The sequence below is a fragment of the Schistocerca serialis genome, chromosome 5 (assembly GCF_023864345.2).
Source record: "Schistocerca serialis cubense isolate TAMUIC-IGC-003099 chromosome 5, iqSchSeri2.2, whole genome shotgun sequence".
NCBI classification, from domain to species: domain Eukaryota; kingdom Metazoa; phylum Arthropoda; class Insecta; order Orthoptera; family Acrididae; genus Schistocerca; species Schistocerca serialis.
In genome coordinates, this window is record NC_064642.1 from 232802968 (window position 1) to 232820911 (window position 17944).

General features: G+C 40.3%; 2 protein-coding genes across 4 annotated transcripts in view; one reads left to right on the plus strand and one right to left on the minus strand.

The window, feature by feature from the left end:
- Positions 1-17944, plus strand: part of LOC126481333 (peptidyl-prolyl cis-trans isomerase B-like) — a 424329-nt gene that overhangs the window by 66825 nt on the left and 339560 nt on the right. The gene's annotated exons all lie outside the window — the stretch shown is intronic.
- The window catches only part of LOC126481331 (protein 60A), a 538305-nt gene continuing 525450 nt past the window's right edge, over positions 5090-17944 (minus strand). For 2 of the 3 annotated variants that reach the window (XM_050105003.1, XM_050105000.1), the window contains exons 4-6: positions 17708-17893; positions 5698-5774; positions 5090-5610 (exon numbers count right to left, since the gene is read on the minus strand). In XM_050105003.1, coding sequence (XP_049960960.1) covers positions 5353-5610; positions 5698-5774; positions 17708-17893 — 521 coding nt within the window. In that variant the 3' untranslated portion in view covers positions 5090-5352. The remainder of the gene's footprint in view (positions 5611-5697; positions 5775-17707; positions 17894-17944) is intronic. The other variant, XM_050105004.1, reaches the window with a different exon arrangement.

Genomic DNA, 17944 nt, shown 5'->3' on the forward strand with positions numbered 1-17944 from the left:
GCCAAGAGATAGTTGTTAGCATTCCCAACTGCTCAAATAGAAGTCTGCAAGTGATGTATTTGTGTGACTACATACATTATTCCAATTACCATTTTGTGGCCTGAGTGCCTCTTTGTATATGTGAGAAGTTACCCCAAATTTATTATGCAGGACAAAAATTAATAAAAAGAAGACAGATATGTTTACTTGCCCCAACTTCACTATTTTCAAAGAGAGTAATTCTGGTTGCAATGAAAGTATCTAAAAATAAATGTTTCTACAAATGTATAGTTTTGCAACTCACCCAAGAAATTATAACTTACTAATCTGTTCAGCATTACTTAGAGGTGGTGGTTTTGTAGTCTTCAGTCAATTGTTGCTTTGATACCGCTCTCTACACTAGTCTATTTAGTGTAAGCATCTTCATCCCCGAAAAGCTACAGTGCCCTACATCCACTCGAACCTGCTTATGGTATTTACGTTCTATTATCTGTTTACTATTGTTACCCCCCACACTTTGCTCTGCTATCAAATTACCTAACTCTGGATGCTTCAGGACATGTCCTACTAATCTGTCCCTTCTTTTTCTCTACTTATCCCATAAAACCTCATTTCTTCCCATTTACATATAGTATCTCTTCTAATTTTCAGCATTCTTCTGTGGCGCCACATCAAAAAATTTTGTTATCTTCATGTTTCTACTGTTCATTGTCCATGTTTCATTTCCATAAGCAGATTGCCATAGTTATGCAGAGAAGAAGGGAATTGCACAGGCAGATTAGCTTAGAGACCTGCATCAAACCAGTCTTTTGACTGAAGACCACAACATGTAATGCTATGCTCCAGACAAAAACACCCTAAAATACCTAACACTTGAATTTTAACATATTTTTCATTTTCAAAAAAGTTTTTCCCTGCTTTGCCCATACACTTCTGAAACACACTGTACTTCTGGCACTGTCACTGTTTTTCTGCCCAAATAGGTGAATTTGCCTACTCAGTTTGGCATCTCGTTTCCTAAACATATTCCTACAGCATTTCCTGGCATAATTTGACTGTCCTCCACTATTCTTTCTTCATTATCATCAGTTCATTTTATAACCTGTTTTTCAAGGCACTATCAATCCTGTTCAACTGATTTTCCTAGTCTTTTGCTGTCTCTGACAGAATTACAGCATTAAAGGCAAATCTCAAAGATTTTTCCTTCTTTTTTTTCTCTGAACTTCACATCTCTTGCCATATTTTTCCTTGGTTTCCTTAACTGATTGCTATGTCCACAAATGTAGCAATATAATGGATAAGCTACAACCGTTTAATTACTCATTTTCATGTTCTGCAGCTCTGCCAATTCGATTTTTGTGCAAATTTTAGAGAACTTTTTTGTTCCCTGTTTTTATACTTCATAACTTCATAATCTCAAAGAGTGTGCTCCAGTCAGAATTGTCAAAAGTTTGTCCTACATCTGCAAATCTATGATGTGGGTTTATCTTTCTTCAACCGATCTTCCAAGGTATGTCATAGGCATGCACATCTACAAGAGGGGGCACTTGCTCTCTCCCCCCCCCTTCTCCCCCCTCCCTCCCTCCCTCCAGAACCTGAAGTACAGAGTCTTTACTCATATATTTAGCGAACAATCATAAGTTTTCTGTGATATAAGTTTTTTTGTGTCCCCTATAAAATGTAGTTCTTATGGAATAACAGATCTTGAAAGTGACCAAGTCATTGATATAAAAAATGACAATTTTAGAGCCTTGGCCCCATCCTCCCTGGAAAATTTCTGCAGACACCCTCGGTCATAGAGCCTGTGTTACCCAAACTAATCTCTTTTTTTTAAAAAAAAAAAAAAAAAAAAAAAAAAAAAAAAAAAAAAAAAAAAAAAAAACAGCTTCTGCTAATCGTTTCATTCTTCCATAGTTAATCCATATTAGTATTTTGGAACCATGGCTTATTAAACTGATGTTCAGTAATGCTCATACATGTTAACAGCTCCCTTCTTTGGTACAGGGTTACACTTTGTTTGAATGTCACATATTATTTTGCCTACCTCATATATTTTGCATACCACATGGAAGAATTTTGCAATGGTTGATTCACCACAGCGTCAAAAATTTTGAAGGAATGTCCTGTACTCCAAGTATCTTATAACAATTTACATCTTTTACTGCCATGAAATGCTTTTCTCAGTATCAAATCACTTAACTCATCATCAGCTACTTTCTCTTTCTTTCCTTCATACACCCACTCTGCATATTCCTTTCACCTTTCTGCCTTTTCTCCTGTGACTGGTACCATTTTGTCATCAGAGGATTTTCATACAGCTGCCATGTTTTCTTCAAAGGAATCTTTAAATTCTTGAGTAACCAGCAGCATCTGTCTTTCCTATAGTTACAGTATACAAGTCATGCAGTCATGCTTTGTCACTCTGCTCTTCCTGATTATCTTTACTCATCTTAATACTGTTGCTTTTAACCTTTTCAAAAGAATTTACACTGGTAAGACAGAAACATTATGAGCACTGCCCACCACAAGACTACATGCTGAGGATGTTGCAGGTACTAATGCAGTAAGGGAAGTTTATAAGCAGAGCAGAGATAAATGAGGAATCATTTCACTGATGATGGGGCATTAAATGGTGAAATCCACTAACATAACCAACTGACATGGGCAGTTTGTTATTGCTTGGCACCTGAGAACAAGGGTCTTGGAACAGGAAACTTGGTTGGCCATATTACATCTACTTCTACAGACACAATCTACAAGCCACCATACAGTGCCTGGTGGGGGGGGGGGGGTACCCTGTACAACTACTATTCATTTCCTTTCCTGTTCCACTCACAAACAGAATGAGGGAAAAACAACTGTCTGTCTCATACCTTATCTTTGTTGTCATTATACTAAGTGTATGTTGGAGGTAGCAGAATTGCTCTTCAGTCAGGCTCAAATGCAAGTTCTCAAAATTTTTGGAATAGTGCTCTTCAAAAAGAATGTCCTTTTCCCTCCATGGATTCTCATTTATCCAGCAGCCCACCTCAGAAATGCTTAAATGTCTTCCTTCAATCCAACCTGGTACAGATCGTAAACACTCTAAAAGTGGTCAAGAGTATATTGCATTAGTGTCCTTTATATGATCTCCTTTACAGGTGAACCACTCTTTCCTAAAATTCTCCCAATAAACCAAAGTTGACCATTTGCTTTCCCTACCACATTTCGTACATGCTTGTTCCATTTCATATTGCTTTACAACATTGTGCCCAGATATTTAAATGAATTGACTGCGTTGATTAGAACACTAGTAATACTTTTTCTGAACATTACAGGTTTGTTCTTCCTACTCATCGACATTAACTTACATTCTTCCACATTTAAAGCTAGCTACCATTCATCGCACCAGCTAGAAATTTTGTCTAAGTCATTTTGTATCTTCCTATAGTCACCCAACTTCCAACACCTTCATAGACCACAGCATCATCACCAAAAACCACAGTTTTCTGCCCCCCCTTGCTGCCAGATCATTTGCATACATATAGAAATTAACAGAGGTGCTATCAACTTCCCTGGTGCACTCTTGTGATACCCTTGTCTCTGACTGAGCAAGGTAGTGCAGTGAACAGCACACTGGACTCGCACTCGAGAGGACAATGGTTCAAACTTGTGCCTGGCCATCCTGACTTAGGTTTTCTATGGTTTCCCTAAATCACTTAAGGCAAATGCTGGGATGGTTCACTTGAAAGGGCACAGCCGACTTCCTTCCGTAATAGGATGGGACAGATGACCTCGCTGTTTGGTCCCCTCCCCCAAATCAACCAACCAACCTTGTCTCTGATGAACACTCGCCTTTGAGGACAACATAGTGGGTTCTGTTGAAGAAGTCTTCGAGCCACTTATATATCAATGAACTCATTCCATATGCTCGTACCTTTGTCAACAGTCTACAGTGGGGCATGGTGTCAAATGTTTTCTGGAAACCTATAAATATGTAATCTGCCTGTTACCCTTCACACACAGTTCACAGTATATCAACTGCAGGAAGGGCAAGCTAAGTTTCACATGAGCTACACTTTCCAAAACTGTGCTAATTTGTAGATGTGAGCTTCTCAGTCTCAAGAAAATTTGTTATATTTGAACTAAGAATATGTCCAAGGATTCCGCAGCAAACTGTCTTTGCTTGCTGCTGTCATGAGCATCTATGCAAAGTGGTTGAAGGATGGGGAAGCCGCGAGTACGTAACGAGATATTTAATGCCTCATCATGGAACATGGAGGCCGAAGACTTGCCTGCTCTGTAAAGCAGAATACGCAGTGATCTGTGGCAAATCTGATGAGAGAGTACAATGCTGGTGCAGGCACAAGGGTTTCAGAGCACACCATAAAGTGCACATTGTTGAATTAGGGATCCACAACAGACAAATGTGCATTCCTGTATTGTTAAACCAATATTGTCAATTAAGACTGTAGTCACCATGGGATCACTGAGACTGGACCATGGATCAATGAAATTTGTTCACCAGGCAGGTGGTTATAACTCAATACATGGTAATACAGATGAAAGGCTGCTCGAAACATGCCCAGCATCACTGATGCAGACCAGTGGAGGCAGTATTACGCTATGGGGGATGTTCAACTGGGCTTCCATTGAGCCTGTGATGGTATTCGAAGGCACCATGAAAGCTGCAGAATACATGAACATTATTGTTGAGAACCTTCATGCTTCATGTCTTCTTCAACACTGATGACATCTTCCAGCACAATAACAGCCCATCGCAAGGCTGTAATTGTGCTACAGTGGTTTGAGAAGCATGGCAGTGAACTCACATTGGTGTATTGGCTACAGAATTTCCTGACCTAAACCCAGTGGAACTTGTGGGATGCTATTGGGCACCAGTTCCTTACCCGCAAACCACCATCTGTAATTTATGGGAACTGCATGATCTGTGCATAGATGTCTGGTGCCACCTACCTCTGGAAATCCATCAAGGATTTGTTAAATCTTTGCCACACAGGATCAGTGCTGTATTTCATTCCAAAAGTGGACTAACATGCTATTAAGCAGGTGGTCATAATGTTTTGTCTCATCAGTGTGTAAAAAAAAAAAAGATAAACCATGGTAAAAGTTCCTAAAACAGTAATGTATATTTTCTAAATATGTTCTAGATATTTACATAGAGTTATAGCTGATAAAAATTGCTAATTATCACTTCTTATTGTCTGTGAAGTTAAAAAAATATTGGTTATATAATTACTTATCAAAACTAGCTTAAAAAACACTGCACAATATATTTCACCATGAAGTTCACAAGTACACATTCATGAACGATGGTATATTTACAATGAAAGAAAGTGCAACACAGTGATCATGAATAGAGTACACACACAGTTAGTGACAGCCACAGCTCTTCACAACCATGTTCTTGAATTTTTTGAGTGTGACTAATTTGTCAAGATAATACAGCAAGTGCACTGGACCGAGCTTCGCAGGGGCACAGCACGGCTTTGGAACATGTGTTGGGTACATCAGGTGAACCAAGGTCTGCACAATTGCATGGTTTGTGGCATTCATGTGTGCATTCAGAGGAAAGTTACATTCACCACTGCAATACCAGGCATGGTAACCATTTGGGGCAATTATCCAATCCTGCAACAAGTTTGATTGGTGTAAGTTCACATCATCATCATCATATGTTGGCAATACACTACTTCAACCTGTAGATGTCTTACACACCTTCCAGTCAAGATCCTGAAAGTTCACATAAAGCGTTCGCATCTGGCAGTTCCTTGATGTCCAGTGAGGAATTGTATCTAAAAATAAAAAATAAAAGGCTTTAAAATTAAAAATCTATATAGCACTTAAAGAATTAAATTCATGAAAATATATTTCATTTCATTGCAATTATTTACTTAGTCACTTATTTGTATGTTTTATGGACAATAACATGAATTTATCATTATAATGTGGAATGTGTCAGTTAGTTTACAACGAGATACACTTTCACAGAGAAAAATATGGCAACGTGCTGACCATTTACAGGATTGTCTTTTACATGAAGATCCTTCCCTGAGAAAGTATTCAGTGATTTTTGTAGCTGAATACTTCAATCCTTTCGTTGCCACATTAAGGTTTAGTGAAGGTTAGCGTAAGTCATTCCTCCATCTGGTATTGTCTGTATGAATGTTTTCACACTGCAGTCAATTATTAACAACAAACTACATAGGACAGTGAATGTACTGTGCAGCTGTTGTTAGCCTTATTACACCATTCTGAGCAACGAACACTTTCTTCCTCAATGAAGTGTTGACCTAGCATGTGTTGCTGTAATATGTTAGAGAGGGAAAAACAGTGAGAGTATGCCTACTTTCTGACAGCATCATCTTCCAGTCTGAATTTAAATACTGATTTACCACACAGTTTTAACCTGTCAGGCAGCTTAATGTATGGCACACACTCTGCTTAGCGAATGGCATAATTTGTAATACCTCGACTCACAGGCAGTGATTTAGTTACTGTTTGGCATGTTTTTATAGTAGGTGTGCTAGGCCAGCAAAGTATGAAGGTGAGCTAAACTAAAAGAGTGAAGCACAGGTACTAAAAAAAAAATCACAGTTATACCACAGCAGTGGTAAAAGCACTACTCATGGACAGTAAAGGTTTGTGCTCTTATAACAGAGTGGAGACAAAATGTTATACTTCATTTGGTGACAGATAACTCTCAACAGTGCGAATATCACTGTTACAATGCAGAAGTATCTGATTCGTAATGACTAAAATTAGTCAGCTAGAAATTCAGCAATACTGAGACATTGTCTCAGGAATGTAAATAAAATCATGTTATGAGACTTGTCATGGAAGACATGCAAAGCAGCTGAGCAAAGTCTGCATTAACTGTCACTAATCTTCTGTAGCCAAACAACCTACAGGTTGGCAAAAGAGGAACAAGGAAAGATTAGGGCTTTACACTCCATTGACATAATGCAGGACCATCCTGGCATTAGCTTTAAGCGCTTTAGAGAATCCAAGCAACCTAAACCCATAGCCCAGATGGGGAAATGAACCTCCATTGTCTACAATAAGAGCCCAGTACCTCTGCACTAAGACTGGCAAAGGAGATATGGCACTGAAAAACCAGAACTGTTTTGTTGATGGTAGAAGAGATGGCACCTGTTTCTTTGGGAATCACAGGGTGTCATCATGATTTTCAGAAAAATGTGTTATAGTTACTGGCTCTTAACATGTAATGTTACTGAGTCAGGTGCTCAGTGATTTGAAACAGAAGTGACCAGGATCAGCATGCAAGAAATTATCTCCTATTAGGACAATAAAACTACATCTACATACATACTCTGCAAGCCAATGTACAGTACATGGCAGAGGGTACCCTGTACCCCTACTAGTCATTTCCTTTACTGTTCCACTCACAAACAGAATGAAGGAAAAATGACTATCTACATGTCTCCATATGAGCCTTAATTTCTCGAATCTTATCTTCATCATCCTTACATGCAATGTATGTTGGCGGCAGTAGAATTGTTTGGCAGTCAGCTCCAAATTCCAGTTCTCTAAATGTTCTCATTAGTGTTCCTCAAAAAGAATGTTGCCTTCCTTCCAGGGATTCCTATTTGACTTCCTCAAGCATCTCCGTAACACTTATTTGTTGTTTGATCCTACTGGTAATAAATCCAGCAGCCCATCTGTGAAGTGCTTCAGAGTCTTCCTTCAATCATACTCCTGAGCAGTGTTCAAGAATAGGTCGCACAAGAGTCCTATATGTTGTCTCCTTTACACGCATACCACTCTTTCCTAAAATTCTCCCAGTAAACCAAAGTTGACCATTTACCTTCCCTATTACAGTCCTCATATGCTTGTTCCATTTTATACTGCTTCACAGTGTTACACCCAAATATTTAAGCAACTTGACTGTGTCAAGCAGGACGCTAGTAATACTGTATCTGAAAATTATAGGTTAGTTCTTCCCAATCATCTGCATTAACTTACATTTTTCCACAATTAGAGCTAACTGCCATCATCACTCCAACTAGAAATTTTGTCTAAGCCATCTTGTTTCTTCCTACAGTCACCCAACTTTGGCATATTACTGTACACCACAGCATCATCAGGAAACAACCAAAGATTGCCGCCCACGCTGTCTGACAAATCATTCATGTATATGAAGAGCAACAGTGGTCCTATCACACCTCCCTGGGCACTCCTTCTGATACCCTAGTCTCTGATGAACACTCGTCATCAAGGTTTATTACTTAAAAAGTCTTCGAGCCACTCACATAGTTGTGAATTTATTCCATATGCTCGTACCTTCTTAAGCAGCCTGTAATGGGACACCGTATCAAATGCTTTCCAGAAACCTAGAAATATGGAATCAACCTGTTGCCTTTCATCCATAGTTTACACTATATCATGTGAGAAAAGGGCAAGCTGAGTTTTGCACGAGCAATGCTTCCTACAACCACGCTGATTCGTGGACGTAAGTCTCAACAAAATTTACTACATCTGAACTGAGAATATGTTCAAGGATTCTGCAGCAAATCGAAGTTAGGGATATCGGCCTGCAATTTTGTGGGTCCATTCTTTTACCCTTCTTATATACTGGAGTCACCTCCACTTTCTTCCTGTCACTTGGGACTTTGTGCTGGGAAAGAGATTCATGATAAATGCAGATTAGATAAGTACTCTTTGTAAAACTGAACTGGGATCCCATCCAGACCTGATGATTTATTTGCTTTCAAGTCTTTCACTTGTTTTCTAGACCAGAGAAGCTTATTACTATGTCATCCATAAGGGAGTCTGACCGATGGTTAAATGATAGTATGTTTGCACAATTCTGCTGTCTGAATGATTTCCTGGACATGAAATTTAAAACTTCAGCTTTCATTTTGCTATCTTCAGTTGCCACACCAAACTGGTCATCAAGGAACTGCATGGAAGCCTTAAACCCGCTTAGCGATTTTACGTAAGACCAGAATTTTCTCAGGTTCTCTGCCAGATCTTTCACTAAGGTGCAATAGTGCTGGTTGTCATATGCTTTGTGCATAGATCTTTTCACAGATACAACAATCTCTACTAACCTTTGCTTGTTGTCATTTGCGCATTCTCTTTTGAACCAGAGAGTAACAGCCTCTGTTTCCTTAGCATGTTCCGAATTTTGTTATTAAATCATGAAGGATCTTTTTCATCCTTTATCCATTTACTAGGCACATAACTCTCCAGACCACAGTTTACAATCTGCTTAAACTTTGTCCACAATTCCTTTACATCCATCTTAATGGACTAAGTGATGTCAATTCACTGTCTAAGAGATGCTAACAACTGCACTGACATCATGAACATTAATCCCTGTTTCTATAATGAAATTGTTGATGAGATCCGCCAATTTGTAGCGTGTGGGTTGCCGAGCTAGCTACTCAAGGCCATCTACAGAAAACATATTCAAAAGTACAGGGTGTACATAAAGTCCAGGAACACTTTCAATTATTTATTGCACAAGAATCAAACATTGTACAGATATCACACATATGTCATTTTGAAGAGAAACTCTGAAAGTTTTTTGCATGTACACTGCCACAGCATAGTTTGGTAATTTGCCGATAGTCAGCGCTAGTCCCAAACATGGAGAGTTCAGGCATGGAGTGAGCTTCCTGTGTGTTGCTGGGCACAAGCAACCCAATACAATGAATTTGTTGTACCAGTGGTAAATGGCCTACCTTGTTGGTGGCTTCTTACCATACTTGGTTGTAAATATCCATTGAACAGCTGTAGCACACTTGTTTTTTCCAACTCCAACACACATAAAGCTCGCTGCGCACCTGAACTCCCCATGTTTGCGACTACCGCTGTCTATCAGCAGATTACCAAACTATGCTGTCATGGTATCCATGAAAAAAACTTTCAGAGTTTCTCTTCAAAATGAAATATGTATGATATCTGTACAATGTTTGGTTCTTGTGCAATAAATAATTGAAAGTGTCCCCAGACTTTATGCACACCCTGTTTTTTGCATGACTGCCTGTCTGTACCCCTGAAATGTATCCACAGTCATCCCAGTCTACACCCAGTACGGTAAAGTTGCCTCAAAGTAGAATTGCATGATCTGGATATTTATGCACTACTGACCATAGTCTTTCTTTGATTGACTCTACGACTGTTACAGCAGAATCAGATGGCTGGTAAAAATATCCAACAATTAACTTGATTTCATCTACAGCTGTTATACATGACCAGATAACTTCACTGTCACACTCAACTTTGACCTCAATAGAAGCAATACTTTTATCAACTGCAATGAACACTCACCCTCTTATGGCCTCTAATCTGTCTTTCCGATATATGTTCCATGACTCGCTAAATATTTCAGAAGTTTCCACTTCAGGTTTCAGCAGGTCTTGGTCCCAAAAATAATCTGAGTGTGTGAACTTTCCTGGAGGCCAGTAAATCCAGATACTTTATTAGGAATACTTCTACAGTTTACTGATAAAATTTTGACAGTCAAAGTGTCTTTATTCTTAATGCTGGCTGACTTCCCTCACTGCATATCAACTGGCAATTATTCATCAGAACACCTCTGACTACCATCTGGCCTAAAAAACTCTCATGTGCACTCTGCTACTCAAGTAGCTGCTTCCTTTGTGTAGTGCACCCCTGACCTATCAAGGGGAGTCTTACAAATCCCCATTTAATATAAGCAGGTCTAGAAATCTGCAACCGAGACTTCACGGAGTCAACAAAGCCTTTGGTTGAGACCCTCCACAAGTCTCCAAATCTAAGGACCCAGATCAGTTCTGAGAACAAATTGTGAGCTCCGCTTCCATACACACACAATACCGGCAGTCTTCACCATCTCTGCCAGCCACCTGTATCAATGAGGATGGCCTCAGAACCCGAGTGACATGCATCATTGATACCGATGTGAGCCACAACTTGCACACAACTGTATCCAGCATGTTTGATATCATCAGGCAAGGCCGCTTCCACATCTCAGATGATGCCCTCCGGCAGATAAATCGAGTGCACTTTGTCTTTCTTTCCAGACCTGAATGCTATCTGCCTAAGGGTCTCCATAACACACCCAACGCTGGAGCTCCTACGTTAAACCATCTCACTCCCATTTACTCTTCAGTCTTCTCCTCTTTCCCTTTCCTCTTTAGACATTAACGCATCTTTTCATCCTACATAGTTGTGTTTATCTTTGTACTATATACCCCTTTGCTTCTGTATGCATCCTCTTTGGTTTGAAGCTGGCACAGTACTTACAGTAGAATATCTTTGGCTTCCCTCTGACAACCATGCCTCCATCCTTGCTACCCTCCCTGTTTTCCTTTCCCTGTTGCTTCATGACCTGGGTTGTGAGTAACTGAATCTACTTTCCCTTCTTCTCTTTCTTTCCCCTCTCTCCTCCCTGATGAAGGAACATTTGTTCCGAAAGCTAGGAACGTAAATTTTTGGTTCTGTTTTTTGTGTATCTATCGGCTGTACTGAGCTGAGGTAAGTACTGGCCAGTCCCTCTATCTCTTTGTTAAAATGGATATATGCTCTATCACAAGATTCAGTCACATATCAGGTAGTTCACTATGTGCTCTATCAGCGAATTGATTGATTATGAGCCCCCCCTCTTTGACTTAATATAATCAAAGTATACATACATGGGTCACATGCTAATCACCAAGAATATGCCATTAAATTGTGAAAGCAGCCCTAAATGGAAGTGCCCACAGATTCAGATAACCTGCATGTGTACTGCAGTTAATTTTAGGTTGGTTGGTTGGATCATTAAACAGACCAAACTACTACATCATCAGTCCCTTTTTCCTCAAACAGAAAGGTATATATGACTGTAGATCAGAGATAGCCTACCTCACATAACTCAGGGGAAGAAAACCCGAAGTTTACCAAAGGTCAATGAATTTGAGATAAAGGACAAGAAAAAGAAAGGAAGACACGGGAAGAAAGTGAGGCAAGCTGTCCCATCTAGGGAGCAGCCAGAAGCCCCAGAAAGCAGAGTGCAATGAGGGGACATACAACCCCCCCCCCCCCCCCCCCTCCCACCACCACCACTTACCAGAGGTACTCTACTCAGAAATTGCCTAAGAAAGACTAGGAACATGGACAGGGCAAGAGAAACACACAGAGACAAAAGATGAACAAGTCTAACAGATCATGCAAGAGGAGGAGAGGAAGAGCAGAAAGGGTGAGGATTGGGCTGGACATCCAGACAGCCACAGCTCAGTCTGGGCAGAGGAGGCAACAATGTGTTCTGCCAACCATTCAATGGGCCAATCAGGTTAGCCCGCTTCATGAATAAAATGTAAAACTAAGTCAGCCACTTAGGCATAGTCGCCTAACACCAGAGTTAGTGAGTCAGGGAGATTGAAGACCGTGGGAGATGGATTTTCGTGTTTGAAAAGAGAAGATGGCAGTTCAGTTGCTTCAGCAAGCTGTGAACATAGCTAGCATAATTGACAAGGCATTGTTGGCGCCTGATCCACAATGGAGGGACTCCGGACTCCACGAGTCCGCTGTTCACAGGCCTAGTTTGAAAGGCTCCTGTTGCAAGTCGAATCCCACAGTGATGTCCATGTTCCTAGTCTTTCTTAGGCAATCAGATCCAATATCCACAGTGCTGAGGGAAATGCTGAACCGAATCCCAGACTCACATAATCAAGATGGGATGGTATCAGTGCTTTGTAAAACTGCAGAAGAGTAGTGCAATCTGCACCCCAGCTGGTGTTACTCAGGCAGCAAAGTGTATTAAGGTGCAGCCAGTGCTTTCGCTTACGCTGGTGAAGATGGGGAGTTCACATCAAATGAGAATCGAAGACCACTCCTAAAAAGTGTTAAGTCTCCACCAAATTGAGTAGCTCGTCATCAACGTAATGTTCTGGTTGTGGGTGAACGGTATGACATCGACAGAAGTGCACAATGTAAGTCTTGGTGGCTGAAAACTGAAAGCCATGGGTAAGTGCACATGCCTGAATCTTTCGTATGGCACCTTGCAGTTGGCACTCAGCAACACCCACAGTAGAGGAGCAATAGTAGAAGCAAAAGTTGTAAGTATACAAGGAGGGTGATACTGAGGACCACACAGCTGCTGCTAGGCCATTGATAGCTACTAGAAAGAGAGGGACAGTCAATACAGAGCCCTGCAGGACTCCATTCTCTTGGTTATGGGGCTATTGTGGAAAGCACCAACTCTAACCCAGCAAGTGTGTCGCAACAAGAAGTTCTGCATAAAATTTGGAAACGGACCCCAGAAACCACACTCATGTAAGGTAGCAAGGATGTGGTTTCGCCATGTTGTGTCACAAGCCTCTTGCAGGTCAGATGGCAAACTCCAGGTAAATCAGATTATCAATAGAGTAATGGCCTTGGCGAAAACCACCCCAGAATGGAGCCAGAAGACCCCAGGACTCAAGGAGCCAACAAAACTGCAAGCTCACCATACGTTCAAGTGACTTACAGAGAACATTGGTGAGGCTTAATCGGCAGTAACTGTCCATCTGTAGATGGTGCTTACCCAGTTTCAGCATTGGAACAATGATGCTTTTTCACCATTGCTGCAGGAACTCACCATTATTCCAGATACGGTTAAAGATGGCAAAGGTATGCCACTGACAGTTCAGAAGTACGTGTTTGATCATTTGGTTGTGGATGTGGTCCGGCCATGGGTTGTATCAGGGCAGTGGGCTAGGACACTGACAAATTCCCACTCACTGAATGAATTATTATATGCCTCCAAAGGCAGGTTGATAATTCTCAGATGCTGAGGCTGGAGTGTAAAGCAGAGTAAAATGTTCAGTGACAGCATCTGGCTCACACCATTTCAGGTACTATCAGTACAACTGCAGATGTCTGGTACCCATAGAGACATCTGATCTTGGCGCAAACCTGCAAAGCAGAGGAACGTGGTTCGATGGTTGAAACTTGCCGTTCCCAGCATTCTCACTTCCATTGTTTTATTAGGTGACAGACCTAGGCATGCAGCCGCTTAAAGGCAATGAGGTGCCATCTCTAATGGCCTCTGCAATTTCTCACGACCATCAAGGTACTGTCTTCCGTAGGGGCAGCCCAAGGAACAGGGGGTTGCTAAATCAGCTGCCAAAAGAATTGCTGTAGATGTATTCTGGACCACCTCATCAACATCTCCATGTGCTGGGGAGCTAAAGGTGACAGCAGAGGAGAAAGCACCTCATTCAGCAATGTTGAGAAACCAAAGATCAATGGCCGAGAAAGTTCCATGCGCCACACTAAAGTGCATGGGGGTACCAGTATCCAAGATGCAAAGTTCAATTTGTGCCAAAAAGTTTTCAAGGTCGTTACTGTGATTCCATCCCACAATGGGTAATGGGTGTTGAAATCATCCAAGATTAGGGGAGGTGGGAGGAGAGGGGGAGGGTAAGCTGAGAAACCAATGCAAACAATATGATCTGAGACATGTCACCATTGGGAGGGAGGTAAACGAGCAGATGGTAATATCCTGAAATGCCCTTACCTGGATAGCTACCACCTCCAAAGGTGTATTAAGAGGCACTAGTTCACTATATAGAGTGTCCAAACATAAGTGCAAACTCTGCCCAACATCCTGTCACAGGTAGCATGATTCTTAAATATCCCTGGTATCCACGAAGACTTGGCTCCTTGTTGATGGAAACCAAGTCTCCTGAAGACCAATGCAAAAGGCAGAGGAAGTGTTTAAAAGATGTTGTAGCTCAGCCAGGTGGTGGAAAAAACCACTACACTTCCACTGGAGATTAATGTTGTTGATGTATTGTGAGGCCATGAAGTGATCAAGGAGGCAGGTTACGCCCTAGTGTCACCTGCTGCCACTGGCTGAGGGGTTATGGCATCAATACACGTACATTCAGGGCTCCATTATGTGGTGCGAACCAGGGCCTCAGGCTGCCAGAATCTCCACCTTGGACACAGGAGTGGAAGAGGCACTATCTGGTGGTGTGGGGGCCACTGAAATGTTCTTCTTCTTGGAGGACGTTTTCTTGTCTTTCCTCTCCTTAGAGGGTTTTGATGATTGCAAGGACTTATTTGAATCAGTTTCAGGTAAATATCATGATGGCAAAGCCCTGCAACCAGCAGCTTGTGGCTCCTTCAGCCACTGGCTGGTGTGTTTTATTGTAGTTTAACATTTCCAATGCTTGTGACAGTGACTTCGATAAACTTTCTCTTAATACAGTATTTCCTGAAAAATGCAAGTGCAAATTAAACACTAAGACCCTGCAAGGATTCCTGTTCATTAAAGAACATGGTAAGAGTGGTGAGTGTACAGTTTTTGGTGTAAAATTAGCATTTGGTAACAAACATAGCTGTGATTCTGGCTAATCTTTCAAGATCAACAACTGATACATATTTGTTGGTGAAGGTAGTTTCACACAGGGTTAAGTAACTTTTGGCACAAGAAGCCACATTTGCATACCACACAGTCATGCACAACCAGAATTTCAAGTCCATAGACTGTACCACTGATGTAATTAAATCACAGTTCAACAAGTTCTCATGCTCACAGATGTAAATAATATGAGTTACCAAGAATGTGATGGTATGATTTGCTATGGAACAAATAATGAAGGAATGGAAAGAAGCATAGTTCATTTCAGTAATGACAGATTCTTCCTGCCACATCAAAGTGGTTCCTTTAGTGGTTAGGTTTCACAGTCCAGATAAAGGCGCCATAGTTAAAGTGTTGCAGTTGGTTAACATTGGTGTTAAAAGGGTAGAGCATTTGACTTCGTATGTCTTACAGCATTTGGAAAAGCTACTGCCTAAGACACATGTTGTAGCAATTTCAACTGAAAATACAAACACCTACTATGGAGTCATCTACCAGTATTGGTTTTGAACACTAACCCAGGATGTAGGGTGCAACAGATCAGTTAAAAATGCATTTTAACAATTAGCTGTTTATTTGTCCTATTAGTCATCTACAAGTTTTGGTTATGAACAATCAACCAGGACGTAGGGTACAACAGATTAGTTAAAAGCATCCCACATTCCTCTGATGCTAAACAATATCAAAGTTATCCAGGGAAATTTTACAAACATCTGACATAATTTGTCTTAGAATACTGGTAGTCATATCTTATGTCAAATCAATATGAGAAATGACAGTAGTATTCTAAGACAAATGATGTCAGATGTTTGTGCAATTTCATTGGATAATTTCGTTGTTGTTCAGCTTCATTGGTATATGGAGTGCTTTTAACATATCTGCTTTACTCTACATCCTGGATGATGGTTAATAACTGAAACTAGTAGATGATTAACGGGACAAACAAACAGCTGATGGATAAAATGCATTTTATAAAATACTAATGGCTGTTTTACCACACTATAAAAAAACTTTTATGTTGTAGGAGCACTACATAGTTCTCTCTTCTGCCAATTGTCTAAAAGAATCACTGATGTTTTCCAGATGTCACAGTCCTACTTCCTGTCTCTTGAGAAGTGTCCTATAAACTTCAAGATTTTCCTTTGAAAATTTTCTCTCTTTCTTTACCTTTCAGTTCCTTTCAAGTCAGCACTTTGTGCACTGAAAAGGAAAGATTTTTGACATCTGTAGTAAAACCGCAGTTACACAAGTTGGAAAGTGAGTAGCTAGTGACATTCGGATCAGTTTAACAATATCACAACAGCTTTCCGTGCTACCTACATTGGGTACATTTGTGAAGGGTGAGAACCATTTTAGGAACCTCTTCAGCCAATGGAGTGGATCATTGAAATAAAACCATTACCTGCAGTAGCATTCAAGAACTGTATAGTTTTGTAAAACCTAGAAACACAAGCTTCATGGTATATGAGGGAGAACTGTTTGATGAGTACTGTTGTGTAAGTAAATATTGTGAAAGTAAACTGTAAGACTGGTTTGCCAAATATTAAGTGTCAGTGAATAATGACAGAAAATTTTCACTCATTTTCATAATGAGTGAATGGATCCAAAACATATTAAATGCTTTGTTGAATTTTCACTAGCTATTCCAGGTTTTAATGCATCTATTGAAAGAGTGTTTTCATTAATTAAAGCTTTGTGGAAAAAGAACTAGGAACAGTAAACCTCCACTTTATGGGCATCTGCAGTTTGATGTTTAACAAAAACAAGCTTCTTGAGTAAACCTCCACCACTAAAAAGTATTACACAAGTACCAGTGAGTCTGTACCATTATCTCCAATGCAAAATGAATGAAATCTGTGTTTATATTTACATTAAAACTGTATATGCAATACTGCTGTTAACCTCTCACCACCGATGTAGATTATGCGAAGATAAATTATTATTAATCCTATATTGATGGTAATTCTCCCATGTCCTGAATTGTTGTGCACTGTTTTGAAAAGTCCTGAATATGGTCAAAAATAATGAGTTGAAGAGTTGGCTCTTCCTATTAATTCAAATTTGTGTATATTGTTCTTAATAGCGGTTGCAGACAAACTTACCTCAGTAACGGACATAATGGCTATATGACAAAAAATCAGTGAATATATCCAAGTCTATGTGCAATATCCTACTGGTGGGAGAACAGCAGTGTGTGTGTGCACTGAAAATTTCACTGTTCATCAAACATAATTCTGTAATCAGTTAACTAAAACCATGTAACATCTTCATGAGGTTTAATTTTACTACATACTCTCTTTTTCTAGGTGTTTAATTTTTCTGTCAGAGAGTGTATAATTATTAGTCTACTTTTAAAAGCCAGAGGCAGTCAGATAGTAACTTCCGCACCTGTAAATGGATTGCTCTGTACATGGCTGTTCTCCGACTTCCGCTTTCGACCCAGGGCCTGTCGAGCAGAACGTGTGTGCACATCTCGATTGCCCGATGCTTTCAGGAAGGCTACCATGAATGGTAACTTGTCTTCCTCACTGTCAGAGCTTATTATTCCAATGTCTTCCAGATGAACCTCATGACCTGAAAAATGGATAGAAAGTAAATGTAATTAATTAAAATCCAGATCTGTGT